Genomic DNA, 22,978 nt, shown 5'->3' on the forward strand with positions numbered 1-22,978 from the left:
CACTTGGGCGGTCGCCAGCCATATCAGGACTTCTGTGAGAAAGAGTTATATGTGGAACTATAAGGCAGGTGATTATGGCAACCTCAGGAAGCAGCTTGCAGTGATATCATGAAATGAGGAATTGCATGGGAAGTAAATCAACACTGCTTGGTCATTTTTCGACTTGGGAATTTTCTAGCAAAGGCAATGACAGCATATTCCGAAGGTAAGGAGATTAAATAAGGTAGATGTAAAATGGATGATTGAAGAGGTGAAGTATGCAATCTGGAAGAAAAAGGCACTGTGGAAGTGGCACAAGATGAGTGAAAATAATCAGTTATATGAGGAGTACAAAGAGCAAGTAAGGAAGGTGATTCACTTAATAAGGGTAACAAAAGTGCAGTGTGAGCAGCAGTTAGCAAACGATGCTAAAAGAAATCCTAGGGAGTTTTTTTTAATTATGTGGTCAGTAGAAGAAGGAATGATTATGGGAGGATGATGCAGGTTAGTGATAATGGGAGAATGATAAACAGTGAGGAGAGTATAGTAGAGGTGATAAACAAGCAGTTCATTAAAGTATTCCATCCTTGTGATTGTAACATAATGCAGAACTTCAGAGCAGTGGGAATGGGAGAGAAACTACTGATGGTGAGTGAGGAGGTATACGAGGAATTGAGTAAACTTGATGTCAACAAGCAAGGCCATGGGACTTGATAGTATATCACCATAATTCTTGAGGGAATATTCCAGGTAATTAACACCTTTAAATATACATTTTCAACATGAGTCTTAAATTAGCCCAGGTCCCAAAGGAATGGAAAGATGGCAAAATTGTTCTGCTTCATAAAGGAGGTGATAAGACTAAGGCTTTGAATTATAGGCCAATCTGCTTGTCTGGAGTTGTGGTCAAGGTGTTGGAGAAGCCAATGAGGACAAGGATTCAAAACTGGGTGGATGGATAGCAGTAAAATTCTCTTTAATGGACAACATGGGTTTGCTAAAGGAAGATTGTGTTTTACCATCTACTTACTTATTATAAGAAGACAACAAATACATTGGACAAGGGGGGATGCATATACAGTAGCATATTTAGATTTTGCAAAGGTTTTCGATAGATTACCACATAACAAACTAGTAGTTAGATTAGAACAGATGGAGTTGGATACTAGATTAAGTGCACTGGATTACAGATTGGCTGTCTGATAGGCAACAACAGGTTGTGTATCTGGGAGTGATATCCCAGAAGAACGTCACTAGTGACAAGCTCCAGTGGTCTGTTTTAGAGCACTGTTGTTTAATTTGTATGTAAATGACATTGGAAAGGGCATAAATGGTGATGTACAGTTGTTAGCAGATAATGCAAAGTTGGGGAGAGTTATGAGAAGTTGAGCAGATGTTGTAACTTTGCAAGAGGACCTAACCTAAATAGACTGGAAAATCTATTTAGACTTGGGAAGCAAAGATGGGCAGAGTATAGGATTATACACCGGAGATGCAGAGTATATACTGGTCTGCCAGTCCTGACTTGGCATAGTAATAGTAGCGAAATAGTAACTATGACTAGTCAGGACTGGCAGACCATGCTTTGGACACTCCTTCACACAGGATCCTTCTTAAATAAACAAGACTTTAAGAATGCAGTCACCCTTCCTTATATCACAAATTAGCCAAACTTCTCTACAAGTACAACATAAAAGTGCCTTTCCTGCCACTTGAAAAAATATCAAAATCTCTTCATCCTCCGAAACCTCCACATCACCCAATGGAAAAAACCAGTAGTTTATAACATTCACTGTTCCTGTGGCATCTGCTACGTAGGCCAGACAGGAAGATTAAGAGAAATCCACATGAGCAAAGATCAAAAGGACATACAAAAAAAGAGAGAACATAAGTCTGGCTTGGCATTTCACACAGCTTCTACTAGTCATGATGTACTCTGGGACAGAACAAACATGTCCTACATTAATAAAAACTGTTTCACAACTGAATTCTCCTGCTACAGATAGCACAGATTTAAGGAATTTATTGAAAAGTTTCTAAAACACCACTGTAAAAATTTAGAATAAAGTGAAGTTGTAAGAAAATTCAAAGAGGCAGCAAATATGATTAAAATTCCTGTGCAATGCAACAAAAATCAAGGTTTGGTTTTAAATCAAGTTTAGTCAGTGTTTATTAAAAATTTACCCAGTTCAGACCTCGGACAGAGTAAAAGTGAACCACAGAATGCGACATCAAATAGCATTGTTTCCAGCTAACACTTATTAACGGTTGTATAGATCTGTTATTCGGTGGAATATGAGGACAGATTGAGATGATGAAAATTACACAGCCCAAGTGGATAGAAAGTAGAGGGGAGACATGATCAAGATGTATAAGTTGGTAAGGAGTAATTACCAGATTAAAGTGGATGAAATTTTTCATAGAATATCTGGAGAAAGGAAGATGCATTGCCTGAGAATGTAGTGAAGGCAGGGAGAGTGAATGCATTTAAGTGGAGGTACGATGAGCTGTGCATGTGAGAGTGGAACCTCCCATGATGAATTTTGACTCCACGGAGGTCTGTTGATAATAATAATAATATCAGGAAAGAGAAGCAGCTCATAGGTTTGATTTTTGACTGTTTACCAACAACCAATTATACTGTTACACATTTTAAAGAAAGTGGAGGAATTATGGATGACAGTTCAGTTAAATAGTACCCATGAGTAAGTGTGCAGTAAGAGTGAAATGAGTCTGTAAGTAGAAGGGGGGGGGGGGAACTATCAAACAGCTGAATTCTCCTGCTACAGATTGCACAGATTTAAGGAATTTATAGAAAAGTTTCTAAAACATCATTGCAAAAATTTAGAATAAAGTGAAGTTGTAAGGCAGGATGATTATATATAAGGGGAGAAATTATACAGGAGAGAAGTAACATCAAGAATGAAAAATAAATTCGGAATTATGAATCAAGAATGAAAGAAACAGTTTGCTTTTCAAACAGTTCACATAGCATTGAAATCATTAAGCCTATAAGAGGAGTGTAAAATTGATTAAAAAAAAATCTGCAAATGCCTTTTATTTCACAAAGGGAGTAGCTGAGGCTATTTAGCCCTACCTAACATACTTTAGTGAAATAAAAGGCATTTGCAGATTTTTTTTTAATTTTACAAAGTATGTTAGGTAGGGCTAAATAGCCTCAGCTACTCCCTTTGTGAAATAAAAGGCATTTGCAGATTTTTTTTTAATCAATTTTACACTCATCTTATAGGCTTAATGATTTCAATGCTATGTGAACTGTTTGAAAAGCAAACTGTTTCTTTCATTCTTGATTCATATTTCCGAATTTATTTTTCATTCTTAATGTTACTTCTATCCTGTATAATTTCTACCCTTATATATATTCATCCTGCCTTACAACTTCACTTTATTCTAAATTTTTGCAGTGGTGTTTTAGAAACTTCTATAAATTCCTTAAATCTGTGCTATCTGTAGCACAGATTTAAGGAAGAGAAAATCTGAGGGGAGAGAAAGAGAAACCAATCTCCACCCTTAGCTAATCACAGCAGCTGGCCCAATGTTATTAATGATTTTAAAAAGTCACATGGGTACATCACCATCTCATGTCTCCTAACCCTAGTACCATATATTATTCTGCTCTACAGCTCATTTTCTTGAGTTGTGGAATTAAAAACCTTAGTTTCTGAGAGAGAGAGAGAGAAGAAAAAATTACTTGTTCACACCAGATATAGACTAACTCTGGAACCAGTTGAAGAAATGTTTAGAAAAAGTTCCTCTAGTCTACAACTAAATCAAACATAGAATGGTTTTTCTATGGGCAACCTAGTGGTATGAATGCACGCATGCGCGCGCCATTTCCACAGGGCTACATAGGCCCAAAGATGAGTGTATCATATGTCTAAAGATTTTGTCTTTTGTGACCAGTTTGCATATTATGTAGAATAAAAACTCCTGCTGCCATGATGCATTTATTAAGAAAAGGATGTGTGTTCTTAAAGTGGAGATGAAGTGAATTCCCCCCCCCCATATGTGATATGTGAGAACAAGACAAGGATCGCATCGAAATTAATTATATTATTAATAAAAAATTAATAATGGAAAACTCACGCACAAAGGTTATTTAATAGTATAATTTTCACCTGTGTGTCACAGGCATCATCAGTACATTTTAAGCTCAAATTAAACAATAACTGACAATTCCAAAAAGCGCCACCTAAGTAGTTGGTGTAAGATAACTAAAAAGGTCAATAAATTTCCTAACAAAAAAAAATGCATATAATAAAAAGTTAGGAAAGATTAGCTAATTTATAACGTACTATCTCCCATAAAAAGGATACATGTAATATGGATCTGTTTAAGTTAGGAGAATGAAGTAAAGTTTCACATGTTTCTTCATAAAGGCGTTCCATGAGGAACTGACTTTTGTAAAGGACTCTTGTCTTTCTCCAATGACCTCTATATCTAGTGAAGATGGCATGTTCTGCAAGTCCAGACTTTTCAGGTTTAAAGTATTCAACATAAGATTGGTGTTCTTCTAGCCGAATAGAGGCAGATCTTCCGTTTGTCTGAAATAAGATAATCCACAAGAGCACAGAATCTGGTAGACACCTGGATAATTAAGGTGTGGAAGCTTGTCCTTAGGAGAAGTGAGAAAGGCGGATATTTTTCTAAACAGTCGAAAGGCAACAAAAATATTCAGTGGTTTTAAAACTTTTGCTATACGTTCACTAATGCCTTGTGTATAAGGGATAGGAATGCGCGTTATTTCTTCTGTATTTGAAGAGGAAGACGTATTAAAACTACTCAAAGCTCTTTTAATGAAGCAATTCTCATAACCATTAGACAGAAAAGAAGAAGTTATATATTGCAGTTCTTTCTGTTAAAGATCGTCTGAAAAACAAAAGGAGCGGGCCCGATGAACCAGTGTTTTAATAGTTCCTGCCTTTTGACTGGGATGGTGATGAGATTCAGCATGGATATAATGGCCTGTATGAGTCTTCTTTCTATAGACTGAGAAGATCTAAAAAGACTAACTGCTTATTTGATTCTCCTTTTAGGGTAAACTGAATCTTAGGATGAAGTGTGTGTTTAACCTAGTGAGAAACTGTTGAAGTTCATCAGAAGAGCCATTCCATACAGCAAAAATGTCATCAACATATCTGAACAATGAGTAGGTTTTGAACAACATTTCTGGGAGAAATGTTGTTCAAAATGTTCCATAAGGAAATTGGAGATAGCAGGAGAAACAGGATTGTCCATTGCTGTTCCTTCAATTTGTTGATACAACTTATTTTTAAAGGAAAAATAACACAATGGTGATGAGATTCAGCATGGATATAATGGCCTGTATGAGTCTTCTTTCTATAGACTGAGAAGATCTAAAAAGACTAACTGCTTATTTGATTCTCCTTTTAGGGTAAACTGAATCTTAGGATGAAGTGTGTTTAACCTAGTGAGAAACTGTTGAAGTTCATCAGAAGAGCCATTCCATACAGCAAAAATGTCATCAACATATCTGAACAATGAGTAGGTCTGGGAGAAATGTTGTCAAAGATATGTTGTTCAAAATGTTCCATAAGGAAATTGAAGATAGCAGGAGAAACAGGATTGTCCATTGCTGTTCCTTCAATTTGTTGATACAACTTATTTTTAATGGAAAAATAATCAGAATGTATTACAAAATCAAATAATTTAGCAATATCTGAAGGAAATTCCTGTTGCAGTAATTCAATGCTTTCAGAAAGAAGCACATTTGTAAATAAAGAAACAACATCTAAATTTGATCATATCAGAAACGTCCAAATGAAGATCTGAAATTTTATTTTTGAAATTCGAAGTATTTTTTATATAAGTATCAGTTGAAGAGGAGAGTAAATTTGATAAAAATTTTGAGATTTTGTGAGTGGGGCAACCTATATGATCTATGACTGGTCTCAACGGAATGCCTGGTATATGAACTTTCGGAAGACCATACAATCTAGGTGGACGACCGAAGAAGGTTTTAAGTTTTTTCGTTTGATCTTCATTCCATTTAGATACATTATCTATAAGAGAATTAAGTCTCTTCAATTGACTCAGGTAGGATCCGATGTAAGAAGCCTATAAGTTGAATAGTCATGAAGTAATAGAGACATTTTTCTCTCATATTCCTTCCTATCTTGAATCACTAGTGGTTTTTAAAATTTTAAAACCACTGAATATTTTTGTTGCCTTTCGACCATTTAGAAAAATCTCCACCTTTCTCATTTCTCCTAAGGACAAGCTTCCACACCTTAATTATCCAGGTGTCTACCAGATTCCGTGCTCTTGTGGATTATCTTATTTCGGGACAAACAGGAAGATCTGCCTCTATTCAACTAGAAGAACACCAATCTTATATTGAATACTTTAAACCTGAAGTCTGGACTTGCAGAACATGCCATCCTGTAGTTGAATAATTGCGACTTATTCGACTACAGGACCTTTATGGCAAGATTCTCCTTAACTATTGCCTCCGGATATCTTCGGCTGTGACTGGAATGACTTCGGTGGACGGGTCTCTCCACCCGCCCCTTCGGAACTTACACCTCAGGTCCTCGATCTCTCGTGGATGGCTCACTCAGGATGAAGAAAAGGAAGCCCCTCTCATCTTCAAACCAACCCTTTTATACACCAGATTCCTGCCCCTTTGATTAAGTTTTTGGGACCACTAGTGTCCCCGTGCGAGTCTTGCTAGTAGTTTGAAGAACCCTGTATAATGTTTCTCGAAAATTCGCCAACAACCTTACTTCCGACCTTTACTGCCTTAATCTTGCCAACAGGCCTTTCTTTTTCATTCATGCCGTGCCCTTTCAATATTGACCTCGAAGGTCACCTGCGACGGGTCTTGCAAACAATCTTCAAAAGACATGCCGAATTTCGGGCGATGCTCTTGGTTTCAATACTTCTACATCCCTTCTTAAACAATGAGCGAGTTAATTCCCTTTGGGCTTATTTTGTTCTTTATACAGATAGCTTTACACAGAGAAATAAAATATACATTTTTACAAGAAAATTCAGGTGAACTCCCGTAAAAAGTCGATGTTTTAGATAATTTATTTTGGCTACATCGAATGTTTACACAATCATAATTTAATTATTACGAAAGCTGACAAAGGGAAGGCTGTAGTGATTCAAGATAGGAAGGAATATGAGAGAAAAATGTCTCTATTACTTCGCGACTATTCAACTTATAGGCCTCTTACATCGGATCCTACTGGGAGTCAATTGAAGAGATTTAATTCTCTTATAGATAATGTATCTACATGGAATGAAGATCAAAAGAAAAAACTTAAAACCTTCTTTGGTCGTCCACCTAGATTGTATGGTCTTTCGAAATAAACCAGGCATTTTGTTGAGACCAGTCGTAGATTGTATAGGCTGCCCCACTCACAAAATCTCAAAATTTTTATCAAATTTACTCTCCTCTTCAACTGATACTTATATAAAAAATACTTCAGATTTCAAAAATAAAATTTCAGATCTTCATTTGGAAGTTTCTGATATCATGACCAGTTTAGATGTTGTTTCTTTATTTACAAATGTACCTCTTTCTGAAAGCATTGAATTACTGCAACAGTAATTTCCTTCAGACATTGTTAAATTATTTGATTTTGTAATATATTCTGGTTATTTTTCTTTTAAAAATAAGTTGTATCAACAAATTGAAGGAACAGAATGGGCAATCCTCTTTCTCCTGCTATCTCCAATTTCTTTATGGAACATTTTGAACAACATATCTTTGACAACATTTCTCCCAGACCTACTCACTGGTTCAGATATGTCGATGACATTTTGCTGTATGGAATGGCTCTTCTGATGAACTTCAACAGTTTCTCACTAGGTTAAACACATTTCATCCTAGGATTCAGTTTACCCTAGAAGTAGAATCAAATAAGCAGTTAGCCTTTTTAGATCTTCTAATTCTTCATCAACCAGATGGTAACCTAAATTTCTTCTATAGAAAAAACTCATACAGGCCATTATATCCATGCTGAATCTCATCACCATCCCAGTCAAAAGGCAGGAATAATTAAAACACTGGTTCATCGGGCCCACTCCTTTTGTTCTTTTACAGAAAGAACTGCAATCATATACCTTCTTCCTTTCTATCTAATGGTTATAAGAATTGCTTCATAAAAAGACCTTTGAGTAGTTTTAATACGTCTTCCTCTTCAAATACAGAAGAAATAACGTGCATTCCTATCCTTTATGCATAAGGCGTTAGTGAACGTATAGCAAAAGTTTTAAAACCACTGAATATTTTTGTTGCCTTTCGATCGTTCAGAAAAATCTCCCACCTTTCTCACTTCTCCTAAGGACAAGCTTCCACACCTTAATTATCCAGGTGTCTACCAGATTCTGTGCTCTTGTGGATTATCTTATTTCGGACAAACGGGAAGATCTGCCTCTATTCGGCTAGAGGAACACCAATCTTATATTGAATACTTTAAACCTGAAAAGTCTGGACTTGCAGAACATATCATCTTCACTAGATATAGAGTTCATTGGAGAAAGACAAGAGTCCTTCACAAAAGTCGGTACCTCATGGAACACCTTTATAAAGAAACATGTGAAACTTTACTTCATTCTCCTAACTTAAACAGATCCAACGGCTTACATCTATCCCCTTTATGGGAGATAGTACTTTATAAATCAGCTAATCTTTCCTAACTTTTTATTGTATATATATATATTTTTTGACCTTTTTAATTATCTTACACCAGCCACTTAAGTGGCGCTTTTTGGAATTGTCAGTTATTGTTTAATTTGAGCTTAAAATGTACTGAAGATGCCTGTAACACAAAGGCGAAAATTATATTATTAAATAATCTTTGTACGTGAGTTTTCTGTTATTAATTTTTTTATCGATATGTCTACTCACGGTATACCTCTTTTAAAACTTATATTATTAATAGCGTAAATGAAACAAGTGCACTAGACATTTAAATGACTTTCATGGCTTACACATGTAACAAAAATTATATAGATTTTATTCAAAAACTGCCATACATGGACATCATCATGGAGTTAAACCATTAACTACGTTCAAAAGATGAAACAAAATAATGAGTCCCAAATCATGTGTATATTAGTTTGTGTCTCCATCACAGCTGTACTACAAGATATTACAATATTAAAGTCAAAGGAATAATTGTAGTTAGTTGTGTAGATAAAAATTAGTTAAATTAAAAAAACAAAGAAAGAAACAAAAATGTTACGAACAATTAATAGTAATCAGTTCCCAAAAATCATAAAGTCTGACTGGTTCAGGTTAGGATGATTTCATAATGTTTCACATTTCATTTCAAGCAAATGACAATCGAATATGAACTTGCTGGAATGAAGAAGTTTGGTATGGTCCCATAGAACTTTGTGCCTGGTGTCAATGGCTTAAAAAGCAAGGCCAGACTGGTCAGATTTCAAAAATGTAATATATTCTTGATGTTCTTCAATCCTAATCAAGGCAAAATAGCCAGCCTGTCCAAAATAGGAAAAATGACATATGCAGTGTAGTTGATATACACCTGGCAAGGAAAGAGGTGGTAACATATCCTTTGTTGATGGTAGGAAAGAAAACAATTTCTGAGCTGGTTTGAAAGAAGCATATAGACTGAATTTACGAAGAATCCTTGCTATTGGTTCTGAAGTTCCTTTAAGGTAGGGTATTCTTTTCACACTGAATTGTAATGGTAGAAGGATGATAACTGTTAGTGATTTTTTGAATTGTAGTTCAATTATATCCATTATATATCAGATTCCTTTAAATTTTATTCAATTTATCTAACAGAAGACCAGATTATATATGACTCTTAATAAGACCCATTTTTTGTGATGAATGATAGTGGAAGGATAAGTGAATACATCTGCCAGTAAAGGTTGGCTCCAGATAAACTGAAAATTCAACATGATATACACCTCTTACGGATTATTACGGTATTCTTCAATTATGAATTATTAAGGTATCCACAAAAAGGGTAGTTGGTTATTGGATTCATGTTCAATAGTGAACTTGATATGGGAGCAGGAGTTTAGCAGAAGTAATTTTGATTCAGCCTTGGCCAGGAGGCCTGAGAATTAGTTTCTTTTGTCTTCGGAAGTTTCACATGATTATATTTATTAAACCAAAGCTCTCTTAAGTTTGTTTCATGTGTTATCTTCATTCCCTTAAACTAGTGTTCCTCAAACTTTTTTCGACGACGGAACACTTCACAAATCCTGAAATTTTCACGGAACACCTTGGTTATTTTGTAATGCATAAATTAATTAATTGGTAATTTAGCTGATTTTTTATTATTAATCAATAATTGATAATTAATAATTCATTAAACATCAATTAAACCATCATTAAATTTGTGCTGACAAATTAATTTAAAAATGACAAATTCCAGAACTTCTCGTGGAACACATATTCACCTTCTGCAGAACACCAGTTAAGAACCACTGCCTTAAACCATAATAATATGAGCTTCAACTGGCACTTAAACTTGGAAGACAAATAAAAAGTGCACAATGCAAAAAAGCACAAATCAATTTTTGAATATATTATTCATACTTCAAGCATAATTTTCACAGAAACTATACAATGCCCATAGAAGATGTCATATCAATAATAAAATAAGGATACTAATTCAAATATGACACTGAAGAAGTTTTATCTTATAACTAAGGCAGCTAGCATAATGCAGAAATAAGAAAGCTACCCAGATATTTGAAGACGGGCTATCCCATATCACATGAGGAGGAGGCAATTTTTTTCCCTCCATGAAACTCGATTCCACCCTGCTAAACAAGATAAATCACAACCAGAGAACATGTGCATGACTAGTAGGAGGACTAACAGATTATATAAGATCAGGTCATTCAGTGACAAAACACTGACTGAACTGCATCACTGTTACGTTAAACTTCCATTTGGTAGTCATCAAAATGGTTCAATATAGTCACTATGAATCATGAGGCTCATAATTCATGCAATCAGTTTGGTTGCTTTTATGGCATCAAATAAATGACATATTTACTTACTTGATTCTGAGTAGAAATTGCTGGTGCTATGGGAACTGTAAGTTTAACCTGAGCAGTAGATGATGCTGTAACTACAGATGATGAGGTAGTTGGCTGATTAGAAACTGCTACAGCGGCAGCAGGTATAAGAGACCTTGTGTTTGTTACAGGAACTAAGGTGGTCTGTTTAGCACCTGTTATATTATAGAAGAAAATTAATGATTTAAAAATTAATCAATAGATTAGAATTATATGCTGCAGTCATATGATACATAAATATATTTAATATTAAAAGTAATAAATAATAATAAAAAATCAGGAATAAGAACACTACAAAAATTTTAATAAAATTTAGCACATTAATGGTTCAAGTCAAAAAATCCCAGCTTTGCACTGAGTTCACACCATACATCACAATGTAAGCAAAAAATGCAAAAACATCTCCCTCCCATCTGGTCCCTTGCTGAAGCTACTGGGTCATCTTTCAATGCTTCCTCCTCTCACATATCCAGATGGTATTATGGTAAAATCATCTAAAGACAAGAGCTGACCTCTTATCAGTCTTGTCCTCAAACTCTTGTTCAGATGACCAAGAAAATAGCCTCCTATTTATTACAAATAACTCACTATGTTTTCACCATAAAGACAACAGAAAAATTCTCAGCAATCTAGATGGACAAACTTAAATATTTGTATCTAATTTATACTTTTAAGGTTCTTTATTATGCACATATTTTGTTATTATCTTATTTTTGTAATAGGTACAGAAGTTTTAAACAGACAAACTGGCAAGTTTAATATTTTATGTCACACTTTGTCATCTGGGAGTAACAGAAAGAGCTTCATCACCAGGTATGAAACCAATATCAGGTTTACTGGAGGCCTGAAAATGTTCCATATTATATAAATAATAAAAAAAACTTTTCACCTATGATATACTATTAATGTACAATAGATTCTTGTAGATAAGCTTATATGTTGATTACACATATCATTTAATTTTTCAGGAAATGATAACATATACTACAATATTAATTAATATTGTAGTATACGGTATTAATAATTAATATTAATTAATTATAAAATACCTTCAGTATTTTATAATCAGGGATTATAGACTACATTATCAGGGATCACAAAAACAATGATATGTGTACGCAGGCACTAACTTGAGTGCTTCTAGATGTATTTTCAATGTTTTGGGCACCTAAAGCACCTATTATTATGGGACCAACTTTTGTTTTCTTTTGCCAAATTTGTTAAACTTTGACTTGCAACTCACGATATTTTGTCATTTTTTTTCAGTTTCTTTTTCGTCAATTTGGCATCTTCTGGTACTGATATTTTGATAACCTGAATACCCCTATTTCCACTTTTTTCAACCAGTGTTATATCGGGTGTATTTCTCACATAAGAGGGGGTGAATATATATATATATCACATAAATGTAGTGGCTTTTGCAGGGAGGAAGGATAATTAGTACCAAAAATTCACCACTAGTTAATAAGCAATACAATACGCAAATGATGGTTAATTTCACAGGAAAGTTTTATTTTTACCCATCAAAGAGAAAGTTTTAAAATAAGTGGTTCAAACACCTTTGTTAGTGGATGGTTAGGGTTACAACTTCAATTTCTTTTATTTATTACCATTATTTTGTAATATTAATTCCTTTCCTCCCACCAAAGTTTTACAAACTACCACATCATGGCAATGGCCACATGTGTTGTGCATGTGGGAGGAAACAAGTAAAGTATGTTGGGAGTATATATAGGCATACCCCAATTTATGGTACTACGATTTACAATGCTTCACACTTGCGTACATTTTTAAATTGCCACTTTCTCCAAAGTTATATCACTTGCTTAGAGCCATGATACTACCATGCGAAAAGGTTACTGTCTTGCTGTCGTGAGTGTGCCATCAGAAATGGCTCATTCATACATCTTTGTGTTCTGCTCTGTGGTTACATGAATATTAAACTGTCTTTAACTTTTATTCTACTATTTTTTGGTTGTGATTAAACTTAATATAATGGTAGGCAAATGTGAAAAGAAAAATCATAAGGATATTACATTAGATTCAAAGATTAAAATGATTAAACTTAGTGAAGGTGTATCACAATCTGAGATAGGCCAAAGACTAAGCTTCCCTCCAACACTGTTGACACTGCGATTAAAAACATGCTGATTAACTTGATGAAGTTAAAAGTGATACTCCAGTGAATACTACTTTAATTAGGAAAAGGATAACCTTGGTGCTGATATGGAGAAGCTCTTAATAGTCTAGATAGATAATCAAACTAATCGCCATGTTCCCTTACACCAGGCCATTATTCAAAATAAAGCCCAAAGCCTTTTCAATGACATGAAGACTAAGAAAGGTTCAAAGTAGGTCAAACCAGCATAACATCAAAGTGCAAGGAGAGGCAGTTGCTGTAGAAAAATTTCCATGGGACTTAGCGAAGAGCACTGATAATGGTGAATATACAAAAGATTAATGTTTAATGTTTAATTAATGTTTAAGATGAAACAGGGCTGTACTGGGCGAAGATGCGATCAAGAACATTCATTGCAAAAGAGGAGAAAAACTGGACCAGGCTTCAAGACAGGTAAAGATAGGCTAACTCTTCTGAGGTGCCAATGATTCTGGTATCTTAAAGCTAATGCCTATGTTAATTTACCATTTGGAAAACCCCAGAGCTTCGAAACACTATGTTAAAACTCAACTTCCAGTGCACTAGAGGTCTAATGTGAAAGCACAAGTAACTGCAGCACTTTTTAAGGAGAAGAACATCCCTTTCAAAATTTTACTCCTTCTAGACAATGCTCTTGGCCACCCCTGAACATTAGATGATTTGCACCCTAATGTTCAAGTGATATTTCCACCATCCAGTATCACCTCACTGCTACAGCCCATGGATCAATGTGTCATAGCAGACATCAAAGAAGGCACTGGGAAAGAAGTCATCCAAAAATTCTGGAAGGGCTTTACAATCTTAGATGGCATCAAGGCTATATGAGATACATATATAATTCCATGCACTCCATTTCATTTACTGAAAGGAGCCTGTAAAAAAAAAAAAAAATTATGTCAGCAGTTGTTAGATGATTTTGAATGTTTAGAAAATCCTGTACCTGAAGTAACTAACAATATTGTAGAGATGGCAAGGCAGTTCGAGCTAGAGGTCGAGCAACAAGATGTAGCTAAACTTAAGCAGTTCCATTCTCAACCCTTCAGCAATGAAGATCTGACACTTGAAGAGCAGAGGCAAGAAGATATGCCTGAAGAGGTATCCATCACTGAGCTTAAAGGTCTAGCTCCCAAAATTCTCCCGAAGGTTTCCATCATTTCGAAGCTGGTATGGCTCTTTTGGAAAAGCATGATCCAGATTTTGAAAGTTCTCAAGTAAATTATAACACTGCAAGAGATTATGACTGTTACACAGAAATCTACAGAGAAAAGACAATCTAGGTCACATACAACCTTAGACAGGTACTTCTGAAAAAGACCATTGCCATCTACTGAAAATATATCTCTGCCATCAACATCACACCAATCTCATGAAATGTAGAAGATACAGATATGACACGATGTTATGCCCTACCAAACAAGAGATGGCATTGCAGCATATGAACTCATTCAATAAACCAGTTTTTAACATTAGATTTTTTTTATTTCAGTCACAACCACACCATCTTCAAACTTCAACAGAGTGCTTTGACTTATGGATATTTTTGAGTTACAGAATCTCTCTGGAACTTAAGGTGATATAACTCAAGGGTATAACTGTATATGACATACACTTCTGTAGGACCACTGTAGACATGAAAACTGTTCCACTTTGTCCAGCTAAAGCTTATAGGTGAAGATGGGAGAAGAGATGGTACCACCTGTCTTCAACTATCTCACTAGTAAGATAAGGAGAAAACCTTACAGAATACCATGCTGGCTGAGATGGACCACACCAACTGAGACACCAAGAGAAGTGATGAATAATGCACTACTAGATGACTTCTCAAAGAATATAAAGATAAAATGTGATTTTAGGCTCATTTACCAGTTCATTGGACATCATCAGATGTTGTATGGTTCCTTGGTAATGTTCCACAACAGTCCTCACCAGGTGGTCCAGTCGTATGCCTTTCTGGAGATGTCAATTCTCTGAAGATCAGTCACTCCAGACAAACCACCCATCAATCTCATTGAGGATTTATCCCCTCCTCTTTTTTTCCAGGAATTTTACCTTTTATTACCGTTTTGAGTAGTCCTCCTTCCATCCTTTCAATGTGTCTAAAGTATTTCAGCTTTCTTCTGTAAATATTATTAAAGTTCTGCCAATATTTTCTAGCATTCATCAATTTCACCATCTTTCAGTATGTGATATCCTCAGCAGCCTTCCGTAATACCACATCTCAAAAGCGACTGTCCTTTTCCTATTAGACTTCTTTAGATTCCAGGTGACACATCTATAAGTCACTGTTGGAAAAAAAAATGTGCATTCAGAATCCTCAACTTGTTCCTGTGGAGATAGATCTACCCTTCCAGATGTTAGACAACTCTGTGACCTGTTGTTTTAGCCATTCCTAGTCTTCTTTTGATGTCTTTTGAACAGCAACTGTTCACATTAATAATGGATCCCAGGTATTAGAACTTGCCAACTTCCTCAATTCTTTCTCCGTTAAGGTACATTTTTCAGGAGTGTCCCTGTCTATATTTCCTTTGAGAGCCATAATCTTTGTCTTGCTAGGATTGAGTTGAAGTCCTCTGTAACTGATCGTATTAACTTTGTTAAGGATTCATCCTAGTTCTTCCTGGAAACATCCTTTTATAATTATACCTCCTCATCTGGAACTCTATCTCTTCACATTCATTACTATAAAACTTTTCCTTTCCCTGCCTGATAGCTCTTCTGACTTCTCTATGTAATCTCTTATATTCTTCAGTCCCTATGTCTCTTTGTTTTTCCAAATGCCTTCTTTTGATTACATCCCATGTTTAATCAGATATCCATGGATCTCTTGGTTTTCTAATTGGACCTAGAGATAATTCTCGGTGCTGTATCCACTATTATAACCTTAACCCCTTCCCACAACATTTCAGGTGAGTTCACAGAGGGTTTTTTCTGTGAACTCATTAGGGATTGCTTTGACACCCAGTCTTGCAGGATGGGCCTAACTTCGAAAGTTTCAGAGTGTAGTCTTACTTTGGCTCTTACTAGCTGATGGTCAGTACCACAGTTGGCAAGCTAAGATGTAATCAATCTGGTGCCTTGACCTATCAATGTTAGATGTCGGAGCATAGGCCTATCATGGATGTTTTTTGAAGCATGTATTGGTAATAACTAATCTGTTATAATGGGTAAATTCCAGCAGTCTTTAACCACGAGGTGCTGCATTCACGCAGACCAAATCCACACTCAGGACTCGCTCTCATATGATTTCCCACTTTGCATTAAAGTTCCCTACAATGAAAAGTACATCCCTTCTTGGTGGGCAGTCTGTAGGTTTTCGTAGAACTCCTCACTCTCTTCATCAGGCCTATCTGTGTGGGGGCGCATAAACTACGTCAACTGACACATTGGTAGAATGAGCTTTAAGTCTGTTGATAGTTTATTTTTCACTTGGTTAGACTATAATAAATTTAGTTTAATCCTTTATCCAAGTGTGAGCAAACAAAGTTTGCACCTGAAAGTATCTTCAGGACTGGGGTAAGGTGGTACAACACCAGGCAACTCATTGCAAAGGTGGAGCAGGCTAACATCACTCCTATCTCAGTATCTTCCATAATGCAAAACACATCTCCTTGCAGATATGTATAATGTTATGCATTAAGGGAAGGGCCACTACCCAGACTAGTTTCGACCCTTACTGAGGCCTCTTCAGTGGGAGCCAGGCCCAAATGGAGATACCAGGCAGAAGCATTAGCAAGGTCATCTCTACTTATAGGAGTTGCCAAACGGTGTGCCACATTTTTTTTAAATTACTCTGCATTTAGAGAAAGATGTTGAAAGTTTAGTTTTCACTTAGTTAGACTATAATAAATTTAGTTTAATCCTTTATCCAAGTGTGAGCAAACAAAGTTTGCACATGAAAGTATCTTCAGGACTGGGGTAAGGTGGTACAACACCGGACAACTCGTTGCAAAGGTGGAGCAAGCTCACGAGTTGTCCGGTGTTGTACCACCTTACTCCAGTCCTGAAGATACTTTCATGTGCAAACTTTGTTTGCTCACACTTGGATAAAGGATTAAACTAAATTTATTATAGTCTAACCAAGTGAAAACTAAACTTTCAACATCTTTCTCTAAATCCAGAGTAATTTAATAAAAATGTGGCACACCGTTTGGCAACTCCTATAAGTAGAGATGACCTTGCTAATGCTTCTGCCTGGTATCTCCATTTGGGTCCGACTCCCACTGAAGAGACCTCAATAAAGGTCAAAACTAGTCTGGGTAGTGGCCCTTCCCTTAATGCATAACATTATACATAGCCGCAAGGAGATGTGTTTTGCATTATGGGAGATACTGAGATAGGAGTGATGCTAGCTTGCTCCACCTTTGTAATGAGTTGCCTGGTGTTATACCACCTTACCCCAGTCCTGAGGATACTTTCAGTTGCAAACTTTGTTTGTTCACACTTGGATAAAGGATTAAACTAAATTTATTATTAGAGCTTTAGTACAAAGTCTAATACAAAGGATCCTGTCATTAACAGGAATTATAACCAATAAGAGCTCTTGCCTGAACTTCCTCAGTACCACAGCTACTCCATAAAACTACTTTACCATCCTGTTTTTTGAAATGACCTTCTAGCTTTACAACTCTAGCTTGCAAAAAAAATTTTAGCCATTCTTTTCTTTTCTGCGCAATATTCTTCCAATTCTTAACTTTTAGAGTTGTAAGATCATTTTGTGCATCATCAACCCATCTTTTTCTTAGTCTACCTTTCTTCTTTTATCCTAATGGTTTCCATTCAAATGTTTCTTTATCCCCATTCCATCTGGTCTCAATTCCCAGGATGTCAATTTTATAACTCTCCATCTCTTTACAGAAAATATTAAGAGTACTCATCTGTAGACCTTGCAGATTCCAAGTGCCAATATAAAGTTCACCTCTGAGGTTAATCAAATACCTTCTGTATTCTTCATTCACAGTAATAGTGACTTGTGTTGGAGACTGTAATATACTTCTTGAATAGGACCTTCTGCCTAAGCTTTGAACGAGGCTCCGATTATTCTGCATGACAACCAATACGGCATGAGATGGATTATAATGCACAAACATATTGGGATTTTGGAGTGATGTCACTAAAGAAAAAGTGGTAGGGTTGCAGAGGCCACTGCAACAATACCACTTTTTTATCTAAGATTTCCAATGCAAATCCTAGATAGACTTATTCTAGAAACTCGAAAAAAAAAGAGGAAGATTTATATTAAAATGGATATAGAATATAAAAAAAATAAACAAAGGTTTCATTACAGAGCTGAAAGCTAAGTGTCCATCAAGAAATGACTGGAGGATTTCTAAGAGGTATGTTTCCTGATAGTCCAACAGCCATACCATGGACTATACAAAGAACATTAATCCCATACACACAAGAAGTTGCATAACATGTAGCATATTAATGCTATCCATGGGCAAGTGATTAACGAGAAAAGAGGATGCTTTTTATGAGCAAATGGAGGTTGTAATTATTCAGGAAAACAGATGAAAAAGCACATGAAACAGGTGTGGTAACTTTGAAGGTGAATTCGTAAGAACAGTATATGTGTCATAAATGTGAGAAAAAAAGTGGAAGAATGATAAGGCAGTTAAAGTAGAGCAGTACATTCCAACAGGAAGCTGAAGCTGTGTAATTTTGATTTTGATGAAAGCCATCCTATCGTTTAGTTGGAAGAAATTTTTTCTACCCTAGTTGTTTCCTAGTATCCTACTAATTATAATGCACCAATTTTGATTTTTTTTTTTTTTGGCAGATCTACAGAATTTTCAGAATTTGAGAGGGTTTAAAATTAATCATGACTTATTTCCAGATTGTCCAAGGTTAAATTTTTTACTGCTTTGCTCAATATGTGCACTTTTTGATTTATTATTTGCATTTTCAGAATAAACTAATTTTTCAAGATGGCAGCCACCTGCTTTAGATGTTCAAAGTGGTCTTTCCTTATTTGTATGCTACTCTGTAAACAAGGTAAATACATAAGTCTGATATTTTTTTTGTGTTTTATGTACACATCTAATGAAATGTGTACGAGGGTAGTCTGAAAAGTTTTCGGCCTAACAATGAAAAAAAAACCGAATTTATAATTGTAAAATTATTTTAATTTTTCAACATAATCTCCCTTAAGACTAATAGATTTATTCCAGCGATGCTCCAGCGCCATTATCTCGTCCCTGTAGTCGTTCTCAGTAAGATCTGTAAAATACCCCACCCCCTACAGCTGTAATCACCTCTTGATTCGAAGCTCACCAGCAAGGAAGAGTTTTAGTTTTGGGAAGAAATAGAAGTCAGAGGAAGCCAGATCTGGGGAATAGGGTAGATGTTAGTGCAGATCCCTAAATTTTCCCATTGCAAAAACACCTTTGTGGGTAGGTGCATTGTCCTGATGAAAGATGATTTTTTCCTTCTACAAACCGGGGTCTTTTCTCATGAATTTTTTCATCTAGTCTGGTTAAGACTAGATGAAACAATAACTGGGGAATAATATTCCCCAGTTATTGTTTTACCCTTTTCAAGATAATTAATAAACAAAATGCCTTTAGCATTCCAAAACACCAATGCTATGACCTTTCCTGTTGATGGAACAGATTCTGTCTTCTTTGGCACTGAACAACCGGCTTCTGTCCACTGTTTTCGCTGCTGTTTGGATTCTGGTGTGTAATGATGAATCCAAGTCTCATCCATAGTAATAAATTAATGCACAAAATCAGTTTTATTCTTGTTAAATGCTCCAAGCACTGTTAAGAGATTTTCATGCGAGTGTGTTTTTGATCTGCTGTGAGCAAGTGCACCACCCATCTTGCACAAAGCTTTCCATTTGCAATTCTTCATGCAAAATATATCCTACACGTTCTTTTGAAATGTCTATGGTTTCAGCAATTTCACACACTTTGACTTGCTGGTCATCCAATACCATATCATGTACTTGATCATATTCAAGCCTGGCACGGCCACGTTTAAACTCGGCAGCCTATTTCTTAATTGTCAAAAACGAAGGAGAAGAGTGCCCATAAACTTCGAATGAATTTCTTTTGTCATCAAACCTTCTTTTACAAAGAGTGTTATAACAGCATGATACTCAATTTTATCCATTTCAAGGAATATAGACAACACTTTTGCTTCAGACTGCTGTATAAAACAAACTACTTGATAGAATGACTTGCAATTTCACATGGATGCTTATGACAGATGTAACAACTTAGAAAAAAAAAAATCATGCTGATAGCATTGCCATCTATGGTCAAATCAAAGAACTTTTCAGAGCACTCTCATATGTCCAAAATATTTTTGATTGAAACTTTTCTTTCATGGAAAAAAAAAAAATTCCCCTCAAAAATTAAAAACACCTAACTTTCCAAAAAAGTTGTGTTGAGGCCCAAATAAAAATTTGAATTTTTATGAGACACTCTTAATAAGTGGTTATAAAACAAACTTGGTCCCATTCTACTATTTTCATTCTTTCAGCCTAGATAGCCTTTTGAAATTAAAAAAAAAAAAAAAAAAAAAAAAAAAAAAAAAAAAAAAAAACATTTTTTTTGTTGAATCTTTCAATGTATTTTAATACATCCACCTATTATCATTATTATTACCTGACACTACCAAGGAACCTAGGACTCATTGTGGGAGGGCACACCACTCTGCTTAACATAACCACCATCCACATATCTTAATCCTGTATCTAAACAGAACATGACCAAAATCTGCACACTGCACCATCTGTATTTTTGTTTGCAAATTTTAAATTTCCTGTGTTTTCTAGGCTGATTTGCCTGTATCTGGGATGAAAAATATGAGTTTCTAGGAGGGAAAAAAAAAAAACTGCTACCTCCATGTGCGATGAGCTAACTCACTTTCAATTGAAAAAGAAGCCAATATGAGAGATTCCTCTCATAATGACAAGAAATGAACACAAGTCATTTTCAATCAAATGGGCAACATCCCATTGTTCTTCCAACTGTGTAATGGACACACTCGAGACATAATTATCAAGACAATTTTTTAGAACCTACTGAGTGGTTAAGTAAGCAGCAAATTACGTGATCAGTTTTTAAATGTTACCAGCATTAATACAAAAGTAAAATTAAAAAAAAAAAAAAAAAAATACATTTTTTTACTTTTATACAGTAAATAGCTATGTGCGCAATGTAATTTCATATTGCTAATGTTTGCAAAGAACAAATGAACTGCAGTTTGAAGTGCTTATAAAATTTTGAGCTAATTTTACTTAGCTACGTAATAAAAATAACTGGTACTCAACCACCTGGACCTCCAAAGTAGCCCTGTCGGTCTTGATGATGGCTTTGGTTAAAAGACTTGGGTTAGAATCCTGTGTGGGAAACAAAGAACCTTTACTAGGATTTTTCAATTGAAGATGAGTTAGCGAGTCTCGTATGGAGGTAGCAGGGTATTTTCTCCTGGACACTTGGATTTTTCATCCTGTAAAACATTCAAACCAGCCAGAAATACACATACAATATACAGATATAGGTGGAATAAGGATTATCGACAGTGTGGGTCATACAAGAAACAAGGCAGGAAGGGACATAATTATTTGGGTAGAGTGTAATAACCTTTGATGCTTGAGTGGCTGTGCCAACTTCAAAGCTCTCTGAAGCAGATACAGGTGAGATAACTGTGGAATACACTGTTGTGTTGTCAATTTTCTCTGCTTTTTCAAATATTTCTTTAAGGTTACCTTCATGTTCAATGTGTTCGGTGGATACAAAAAAATAAATAAATAAAATATTGTGGGGAGTTAACTGAAGAAATTTATATGAAATAAGGCAGAAATTAGTCAAAACACTAAACTAGCAGTAGATAAGATAATATTTGAACTAATTTTAACTTCTGAATCTGAAAGCTGGTTCAGAAGTAAACCAGCTGATCAAAGATTACAGATATGAGAGTTCTAAGAAAAATTAAGAGAGCAAACAGATGACATCAATGGCAGACTCGCATTAAAAATGAACTTGAAATTGTTAGTATTCAGGAATGTGTAAACAGAGCTAATCTCAGGTGGTGTAGTCACTTAAACAGAATGGAAGAGGAAAGATTAGCAAAGCAGGGTTTGATACAAAGATGAGGGTAAAAAAAAAAAAAAAAACCAAGGTCTAACTTGACTGATGAAATTAGACAAGCCTTAGAAAATCAACTTATAAGATCTCAGAATAGTGGACTCCTGGCAGGTAACAGACTAATTTGAAATAAAACAAAATGTCAATAGGATATTAAGTAATAATATAAACTTTTCATCTAGTACTATCATAATTTATCAAAATACAAAATTATGCAGCTTCAATTTAATTTTTAATTTAATGATTTTTATGTGGAATGACCAATACAGAACATTTATGAGAAATTTATTGTATGAAGGTAAAAAAGAGAGAGAGAGAGCTTGATTTATTCAAGGGTGAACAGATTTAGCTTCTGTATAGGTGAGAAGTAGTCTCTCTCTCTCTCTTTTATTATTAGTTTTTATTATTTTGAAATGGTTAGGAGAGCAAGGAATAACTCTTTCCCTTCACCATCCTGATTTTAAAGTAGATGAAACCAGCAATTTAAAAGGTCATGAACATTGTACTAGTAGTAGTAGTTACAGCATTCGCACCAATTCATACGAAGCTAACTGTTAGTAAGGTCATGAAAAGTATCTGAATAATATAAGCACGTAAACACAAGAAAGATATTTTATTAACCATGATGTTAATTGTGGTTAATGAAATATCTTTAATTGGCACTGAAGATGGTCTGGAAATA

The 22,978-nt window shown here is 35.3% G+C and overlaps 1 protein-coding gene across 3 annotated transcripts in view; it reads right to left on the bottom strand.

Moving 5' to 3' along the window:
* Window positions 1–22,978, bottom strand: part of mip120 (Myb-interacting protein 120) — a 292,557-nt gene that overhangs the window by 147,818 nt on the left and 121,761 nt on the right. For all 3 annotated transcript variants that reach the window (XM_090404171.1, XM_090404170.1, XM_090404169.1), the window contains one exon: window positions 11,023–11,195. In XM_090404171.1, coding sequence (XP_090260297.1) covers window positions 11,023–11,195 — 173 coding nt within the window. The remainder of the gene's footprint in view (window positions 1–11,022; window positions 11,196–22,978) is intronic.

This window comes from Typopeltis vanoorti, chromosome 14, assembly GCF_054136105.1.
Source record: "Typopeltis vanoorti isolate ZY-2024b chromosome 14, IOZ_Tvanoo_1.0, whole genome shotgun sequence".
NCBI classification, from domain to species: Eukaryota; Metazoa; Arthropoda; class Arachnida; order Uropygi; family Thelyphonidae; genus Typopeltis; species Typopeltis vanoorti.